General features: G+C 29.7%; 1 protein-coding gene across 1 annotated transcript; it reads left to right on the top strand.

Moving 5' to 3' along the window:
* Positions 1-974: 974 nt before the first annotated feature.
* LOC111288838 (uncharacterized) lies at positions 975-9687 on the top strand. The gene is given in 6 exon segments (XM_089760216.1): positions 975-2920; positions 3308-4172; positions 4523-4933; positions 5864-6613; positions 8482-9186; positions 9491-9687. Coding segments are annotated over 6 exon segments (4866 nt in total). The 3' UTR covers positions 9680-9687.
* The last annotated feature ends 527 nt before the right edge of the window (positions 9688-10214 follow it).

A 10214-nucleotide genomic window follows, 5' to 3' on the forward strand; every position in this document is an offset into this window, starting at 1 on the left:
TTATTATAAGATTTTAATTTTAATAAATTTGTGTAAGCAGTGAAGTTTTGCAGTATATCAACTAAGATAATCTAAAAAACTACTTTTATACGCTAGGATGAATCAATGGAGGGAAAAAAAAAAGATTTGAATCATTAAATCTTTCAACGCCTTGAATTTAATCCATGAAAACCAACAAAATAAAGTAGGGGTGAAAGTGACTGTTGAAAAATAATTGAAAAAAGACAAAATAAAGGGGTCAATAATTCAAAAGTGCATCAATGATAATAATGAAAATTCATATTTCCAAGGAATTTTTTTTTTCTTGTTTTTATCACTCTACAATAAAAGCAACAAAAATAGTGTTGCTGTATAATTTTTTTCTTTCTTTTATTTCTATTTTCTATTTTTTTTATGCTATATCCATTCTGATTTGTTTTTAACTCCAAAAAAGAAAAAAAATATTGTTTCCTTTTTCTTTTAATTTCTTTGGCCCTTAATTATCCTTTCTCTCTGGAGTTGGTGATGTAAAAGGTTCTCACAGTTTAATTTAGAAGGTCCATCCCCAATTACGTATGCTTCAATAATTATTTTTATTTCCATAATTTTCTTATATGCTCAAAAGTTGTTTACTTGTTTGTTTCCCTGGCATATTTAAACAAAAAAAAAAAAAAAAACTGCATTTATAAGGAAAAAAGTTAAATAAATAGATTCATTTAAAAATTGAGAAAATATTAGATAGATTAATGATCAAAATATATACTATTCCCTTACTCTAACACATGTAACATATATTCTTAGTATACGCATGAACACTAAATAATTTCTTCCATTTGCAGAATTTTCAATTTTAGAGTTGATTTCTCTTCTACTTCACAATTGGCTCCCAAAGCAAGTAAGGTACATTGCAAACATTCACAATTGCATTCGTCCCTCTAGCTGTTTTTATGTTTGCTAATCATTAAAGTTGTTTTCCAATCTCAGATCATCAAAGAATGGCTGCTGAATTTGCTGCCTCTGCTGCTGCCAATGCTGTAGGAAACCTCACAACAGAATATGCATCATCTTATGTTAGTTACTTTTTGCAATTTGGGAAAATTGTTGAAGAATTCAAGAATCGGAGAAATGAACTTGAATTGAAAAGTGATCGGGTAAAAAATGATGTTGAAGAGGCTATAAGGCAAAATGAGGTAATTGAGAAGGATGTCCAAGACTGGCGAAAAAGGGTACAGAAAGAACTGGAAGAAACCCAGTGTTTGGAAGCTGAAATAGAACGTATGAAGTGTTTCAACTGGTGTCCAAGTTGGGGTTGGCAATATTGTTTAAGTAAGAAAATGGCAAAGAAGACGATCTCGATCGATAAACTTCTTGTGAGTTGTAACTTTCCACGGGTGGGCCACCGTGCTCCTCTAGAAGGAATAGAATTCTTCACATCTAAAGATTTCATGCCTAATGAGTCTTCAAATTCAACTTTAAATGACATCATCAAGGCTCTAAACACTGATGGTGTGAACATGATTGGATTGTATGGAATGCCAGGGGTGGGCAAAACAACTTTGGCAAAAGAAGTTGGGAAGCATGCTAAAGAACAAAAGCTCTTTGATAATGTTGTGATGGTTACAATGTCCCAAACTCCAAACATCAGCAATATTCATGACAAAATTGCAGAATTATTACGCTTCAAATTTGAAGCAAGTACGGAAGCAGGAAAAGCAGAAGAGTTATTGCGGAGATTGAAAAACGTGAAGAAGATCCTCATAATTATTGATGATGTTTGGAATGAATTTGAATTGCAGACTGTAGGTATTCCATTCGGTGTTGAACACGAGGGTTGCAAAATTCTTTTGACCACACGTCTTCAACAAGTCTGTGTTCGAATGAATTGTCAAAAGAAATTTCAACTGGACATCTTATCCAAAGATGAAGCATGGGCTTTGTTCAAAGATACTGCTGGTCTAAAAGATGTTTCTTCGAGATTGAATGATGTAGCCCAGGAGGTTGCTCGTGAATGCATGGGTTTGCCTCTTGCAATTGTGACAATCGGAAAAGCTTTAAAAGGTGCAAGTCTAGATGGCTGGAAAGTGGCAAACAAGCGACTCAAGGACTCAAGAGATTTAGACAATGAAGAGGTTTCTCAAGGTATCTACAACTGCCTTAAGCTGAGTTATGATTATTTGAAGGGAGATAATATTCGAACATGTTTCTTGCTGTGTTCCCTTTTTCCAGAAGATAGGGATATTGATATTGAGTTATTGGTTATGTTTGCAATTGGTCATGGATTATTTTCTGATATTGACTTACCTAAAGACTTATTAATTGACGACTTACGGAGGGAAATTCGTGAAGCACTAAGAAAACTCCAAGAGTCTGGTTTGTTACAGAGAACTGATGATGATGACGATGAATTAAATGTAAGAATGCATGACGTGGTTCGTGATTTTGCTCATTGGATAGCACCTACAGGGAAACATATATTCATGGTAAAAGAGGGGTTGATGGAATGGCCTCTAAGTAAAAGTTGTGGATCCCATACAGCAATCTCCTTTTGGAGCAGCAACATAAATATTTTTCCTGAAAATTTGGAATTTCCTGAACTCAAAATTTTTATTTTTGCAGGAAAGACTATAGTGAAAGTTCCGAATGCATTTGTTAAAGGAAAGAAAGCCCTTCAAGTTGTGTATCTCGAAAATGTCATTTTCTCACTAGAAGTACTTCAATTCGTATCAAATCTTCGAGGTCTATGCTTTCAAAATTGCGAGCTGGAGAACATCTCATCATTGAGGAGCATGGAAAAACTTGAGATTCTTGCATTTTCTAATACTAATATTTATAAGCTACCTGAAGAATTAGTGGCATTGCGTAGACTAAAATCGCTACGTTTTTCTTATTTTTCTTTCTCTAGAAAGAAACAGATCGATTTTCCCCCTAATTTGCTATCAAGGTAATAGTAGATGTCAATTATTTTTTTATTATATTGCTGAAAATTAAGTATTTAGTTTTATGTTATTTATTTTTCTTTTATTTACTTTATTATAAGTAATTTATTTTAGAAATAGGAAATATATCTACCATAAGCTTTTGGTCACTTCCATTTTTATGAAACATTCGAAGCTGTAGTCTTTCCATTTTAAAAAAATGCTAGTATATAAGATGATTGTCACATGAATTACGAAATAGTAAAAAATGCTCAAACCTTTTTAATAAGAAAAGGTGCTGAAAAATCATGATGTATTTGCTGAGATAATTAAAATTAACTTATGTTTACTTCTATTTTTATGATTCACTTGAAGTGTTTGATAATGGTTTTTTGTATTTGTGTAACAAACAGGTTGACATCACTCCAAGAGCTGCACGTTGGATGTGAAAACAATGTTAACTAATCGGAGCTGAATTCATTATCTCGTTTGACTGCACTGTCATTGAGTGTTTCTTCAGCTCAATGTTTTCCAGAAAATTTTGTGTTCCCTAAACTACAAAGTTTCAGTATAGCTGTAAATGAATATCATCCATTTATGCAGGGGCTAAACTTTAGAACCTTGGAAATTACTGAATTCTCGTCTTCATTAAGTGCATTCAAGGAGTTGTTTTGCAATGTCGAAGAGTTGGCTCTGAAGAATGTTGTCATGAAACACAAAAATATTGTCCCAAACATAGATCCAAAGAGCCTAGAAGAATTAACTTCTCTTGAGCTTGAAGATTGCAATAATATGGAATGCTTGATGGATACAACACGAGAGAAAGGACCAACCACTGCGTTCTCTAATTTGGTGAAATTGAGAATGGAGAAAATGACTCGTTTGAAAGAGTTGTGCCATGGTCCGCCTCCGATTAGCTTCTTAAAAAAGTTAAAAGATGTGACCGTTGAAGATTGTAAGCGGTTGAAAGTGGTATTTGACATGAATATTCTTAAAAAGGGAGAAATTAGTCAGACACCGTTACTCTCAAATTTAACAAGCTTGTGTCTATTGTCTTTACCAAAATTGGAGAGTATATGGAAATTACAATCAGCCCATCAATATCATGCAAGCCTCCAAAGTCTAAAGGATGTAAACATTGGGGAATGCAGTGAATTGAAATCCATCTTCCCGCCTTGCCTTGCTCAAAGTTTGTTGCACTTACAAGAACTCGCAATATCTGATTGCGATCGATTAGAGCAAGTCTTTGATTTTCCCCAAGAAATGGTTGAGCTTCAGGTACCTTTTCTCTTTCCATTTCTCCTTCAATGAATAATGAGAAATTACTAAATTTTACATATTGATCATACAATTAACTTTTGTTGAAGTTTAAAAGAAAGAAAGTTTAATTAAATTATATTAGTAACTAATCTAAATGTATATTTATTACATGGCTTGCAGGTTGAGAAAACAAACACTATATATCTTTTTTTGTCTTTATTAACACACTTTATAAAATCACTGTATTTTTTCTATTTTTTTTATTGTTTATTTAAATAATATATTATTTAATAACTACTATTATTACCTTTGTATGTATGTCTTGTCCATATATTTATTTACATTTTCAATCAATGAATTCATGTCAGCTACCGCCACTTTCTAATTTAACTATTTTGGAGCTAGATTTTTTACCAGAATTGAAGTGGATATGGAAAGGGCCCACCCATCGTGTTAACCTCCAAAGTCTTAAGACTATGAGAATAAGGGAGTGTGCGAAACTGGCATATCTCTATCTGACTCCCCTTGCTCAAAGTTTGGTGCATCTAGAAGAACTTGAAATAAAAGATTGTGGAACTTTGGAACATGTAATCTTCGGAGAAGCAGAAAATGAGGGTCAAAGTTTGCTACAGAGACTACAAATTTTTAGACTTGAAAATTTAGAGAAGTTGAGTAGTTTTTGTTCAGAAAATGTTGTCATGTCACTATCTTTGAAGGAGTTCAAAGTTCTCAATTGTCCCCAATTAACTGAGCTTAAGACGTTGCAATCTCATTTAAATGTATTTCTTTTATACTGTCATTTTGACTCAATTTTGTTTATTTATTTTAATAATAATTAATTGAATTATTTATCTCATAACACAAACGTCCAAATTTAGTACATTCACATTCACATCTACATGTAAATGTATTATACATAATTAGCTTTTGTTGAAGTTTAAAAGAAAAAAGTTTTATTAAATGTATATTTATTACATGTCTTGCAGGTTGAGAAAACTAACATCATGTATCTTTTTTCTCTTTATTAACACACTTTATAAAATCTTTGTATGTTTATTCTCATTTTTTTTATTCTTTATATAATTAAATATTATTCAATAACTATTATTATTCAATTGATAAAGCTTTTAAATCGTACTATTTGGGGAAGGGAAAAAAAGGAAAAAAGAAAGAAAAAATAAGAAATAAAAGAAGAAAATGTAGGAAGTAACAGAAAAGAAATGAAAAATAAGGAAAAATAAAATTATTTAAAAAGTTTAAAATTTTATAATCTCTTAGTATTAAAAATTAAATTAATAAAATTATAATTATAACGATTATTTTTTACTTTTACGCATAGCAATAATAAAATTTTATTTTAGTTTTACACACATCATTAATTATGTTATAATTGTGTTCAATTTATTTTCATATAAAAATTTATGGATAAAAAATATATATAAAAATATTTTTTTATTGTCATGTTTTATCGTATCCATGTCCTCTATTTTTAAAATTATTGTGTTATTGTGTCCATGTAGTGTCATACCTATATTAGTTATACTCAGTTTAATTTGAATTGTTTAAATTTTTACAGTAATGAACTTTCAGTGAAAAGTGAAGGATAAAAATATTGTTTTAGCTCAAATCTTTCTTTTTCCTAATAAGAGAAATCTCATTATATGTTTCGAATTTTGTTGCTGTTTTCCTTTATATTGTGAATCTATCAGGATGTTCCATTAAATGGTTTCAAGGAATTATTATGCAATGTCAAAAAACTTACCACGGATGGAATCATGCATCACAAAAATCTCATTCCAAACGTCGATTCACGGGGTCTACATGAATTAACTTTTCTTACACTTGAAGATGGTAAAGAGCTGGAATGCTTGATTGATACAACAGATCAAGGCCATGTCTCAACCATTCCACTGCTGCCAAATTTAACAAATTTGAAGCTGAAGTCATTACCAGAATTGAAGTGGATATGGAAAGGGCCCAGCCATCATGTCTGCCTCCAAAGCCTGAAGGTTGCAGTAATTAGTGGCTGCAATAAATTGAAATATCTCTTCTCACCATCACTTGTTCAAAGCTTGGTGATGCTAGAACAACTCAAGATAGAAGACTGCGATGAACTGGAACACATTGCCACAGAGTTGGAAAGCGATGATAGTATAGAATCAGACAGTGGCCTTCTCCATCCTCCGCCCTTGCCAAAATTGACATCTCTTGAAATACATGGTTGTCCACGACTACAGTATGTCTTCAATGTCACAGAAGAAAAGAATGGAGTTGATCATGCCATTGCTCTCCGTCTCCTGCAACATCTACGACTTGACAACTTGATAAATTTGAGTAGCTTCTGTTCAGAAAACTATCCCATTATGTCACCATCCTTGAAGAAGTTAATCGTTGTGGTCTGTCCTCGTTTGGAAAATTTCATTATTCAACTACAAGTCCACAAACAGCTTCAACCAAAGGTATTGTTACACTCTTTTCCTTCAATTGTAGTTCGAGATTTTGCCTTTGGTATTTGTTTTACATACATACCAGCTTTTTTAACCGTGTTATTATTTTCTTAATTTAAATTTATTTTTTTAACTAACTTTAAGTTTTTATATTTCCTCAATAAAAGAATATGCAAACTCTTATTAATCAACTATATAATCATACATTTATAAATTCTAAGATATGATTAAATGATAGCATTCACATATTATCATTTAAAGTATAATCTTTTACAAAATTTCAAAGAATTATGCAAATCCTTTCTTTTTTAACAAAAAATTTTTTTTTTATTTATTTGCTAAACATCAAAAATTTTGTTACTAATTATTTATTTTTCAATCAAAAAAGCAAGGGTCAATCTTTAAATAGTAAAAAATTAATAATTGTTTTTATGATAATGTTAATATGGATATAAAAAATATATCATTTTGTTAAATTATAAGACATTTATATTAATAGAATATTCATAAACTATTAAATCTTATAAAGTTGAACAAAAAATAAAACATAAAATAATAATAATTTCTTTTATATATATATATATATGATTGAACAATAAAGCATATATAATTATTAATTTGTTCATAACCATTTGCTTTTTATTAATTCTTATTTTTTACATACTTCAACATATATATTTGCTTTTTATTAAAACATAAGTCAAAGATACATGTATCAAAAAAACCAAATATACAAATTGAGGATGCATACACAGTTGAAATCTCTTGAACTTATGCATAACAAATATCCAACTTAACTAAATATATATATAAATATATAAATGAATTTTTTTTAGGATAAATCAAATCAAATGTATATATCATATAATAGAATAAGGCCAAATAAACAGTTTGAAGAAACAAACAAATGGAGGAAATAAAAAAATAAAAAAGACATAAAATATGAAAAAAAAAAGTAATGAACCATACCTATTACCGAGTTGAAACCAATCCAAATGTACTTTTGTTTTCTTTCCATTATTGAAATTTGATAAAAAAAAATCAATGTCATTTAAGCAAAAATTATATAAAAATAAAACAATCCAACACCATCACATATTTATTTTTACAAATAAAAAAGAAAATAAAAAAATAATAAAGGCAAAAATGGACTTTCTTGTTCATAGCATGATGTGGTTTACTTTTCTTTCTAACTTTTGCCCATTCCCGTCAAAACTAATAAATCATAACCATCAAGTAAAAAAAGGATTGTATTCTTCAATTTTTAATTCTAACAACAATAAATAAAATAAGCTTGGCTAGAAGGTGACCTCTCATTTTATAAACTCTTTATTTTCAATTTTAGATTCTGATTTCGTCAAATAAAAATTTAATAAGTATATATATTTGGAACTATTATTAAATTTAAAAAGAAAGATAAATTATGTAAAATTTTCAACCTTTGACAGAGTTTGATTTGAATTTAAATAATTATACAAAATATTAAATTTAGATAATTTATTAAATAGAATTATTTGATGGTAGATAAAAATATATTAACCATATAAATACATATATTTTTGGAACTATGATTAATGTAAAAAGAAAAAATAAATTATTATTTAATATATTTGAATTTAAAATTTATGCAAAATTTTTTTTATAGATTTTGATTTGAATTTAAATAATTATTCAAAAATATTAAATTTGAATAATTTATTAAATGGAGTTATTTGATAAATAATATAATAATATAAACATTATCCTACATGTCATAAAGAGAAGTTATTCACATAAACGTACATATATATTAGATTTTGTACTTTTGAAGTCATATATTATTTGACCATTGTAATTTATTCAAATTTTAATGAAATTATGATATTTTTATATTTATACAGGAGTTACGAATCTCTGAGTTGGGACAAGACAATGTGTGTGACACTATTAATTGGGAGAATATATTTCAAATTCAAGGCGGACACTTGTTCTCAAAGATAGAGATTTTAAATCTAAAGGGTATACATCAGTTGCAGAGTCCCATCCAAGTTGCAAGCCTTCCTTATCTTAAAGACTTAAAAGTGTCAAGTTGTAAAAGGCTGAAATCTCTCTTCTCTTCTATGCTTGCTTCAAATATGCCGCAATTGAAAGTTTTGAAAATAAAGTGTTGTGAGGAGTTGGAAGAAATCATTGAAATGGACCAAACTTCAATAGCATCATCATCACAGAGTCATCTCCAACCTATATCCTTCCCTAGTCTTCAATTTATATCTATTTCTGGGTGCAGCAATTTGAAAAGCTTGTCTCCTATTAGTGTCGCCCGTTCTTTTGCCAACCTCGAGAGAATCCAAATTGAAGGGGCTTCTAAACTAGAGCAAGTCTTTGGGTATCAAGGTGAACTAAACATTGAAGATGATCAAAAGGGAATGGTGCTCCCTAAATTACAAATTTTGAATCTTCATGAGCTATCAAGCCTAAAGAGTTTTGCTCCAATGGGTTATCATTTCCGATTCCCTTCTTTGTTTCATTTTAAAATAACCAAATCTCCCAAGTTGACCAGAAGTGTCATCATGGATTCAAAACATCCTGTGCCTGCCATAACAGAGGTACCTAACCGACTTTTTTTCTAACTATTATGCTTAATTAATTAATTTGTTGTTCTTGATCATATTGATACTAATGATGAAATGATGATGCATTGAAACAAAAGTTATGTTAGTAAATAACTACATATTATTATGAATTGGATGATTCTTTTATATACACGCAAGTCATATGCATAATTAATTAATTAATTACTTCTAGCATTATTTACTTAATAAGAATTGTCTTTATTTTTTGTGTATCCTCGTGACAAGAAAACGGAAATTTAGTACTTCATGTCACTTTTTTGGGTAATTTGTTGTGAAGGAACCCCAACAAGTTCAGAATAATACAACAGAAGGTTTCACCACAATGGAAGAAATAGTTGATAATCAAACCACTTGCAATTATATAATTTGGAGAAGCTGGGAAGATCAAGTACCACAATATATGACTGTGGGAGAAACAAGGATAACGTTACACAAGGAAGTGAAAAATTCAGGAGAAACTTGTTAGCTAAGCAGGTAAATAGGGATTTTTTTCCATGTACTGTGGTGGATTTACATGGTATTGTGGGGTGTACCTTGAAAAATAAAAGAAAATTTAAATAAAATTTTGTGTTGGATACCCATAAAATTTTTTTGGAGACTCCTAAAAGTTAAAAAAAAAAGAAAATTTAAAGGAAATTTTTCCATGAACATCCAAAAATTTCTTCTAAACATGATTTTAATGGATAAAATTAATAAACCCATCTACGGTATTTTATATATTATACGTGAACATGTTTTGACAAAAATCTTGAATCCACCATTGTCCATGTATTTATGATTTCCTTAATCAAGCTTCTTGTTTAAATTCTTATTGATTCTTTGCCTCAATGATAGGTGATTGATACTTGATTGTGCTCATCATCATTTGAGCTTTTCTGTTTTATGGTGCCGTCAACTGATTGGATCTCTGCTTTTTCAGCTTTACTTTGCAATGAAGAAGTAATTTATTCTATGTTGCATTGCATTTGCTTGTTTGATATTGTGAAATAAAGCCATATTTA

The sequence above is a fragment of the Durio zibethinus genome, chromosome 4, assembly GCF_047325235.1.
Source record: "Durio zibethinus cultivar Kanyao isolate XHJ-2024 chromosome 4, ASM4732523v1, whole genome shotgun sequence".
NCBI classification, from domain to species: Eukaryota; Viridiplantae; Streptophyta; class Magnoliopsida; order Malvales; family Malvaceae; genus Durio; species Durio zibethinus.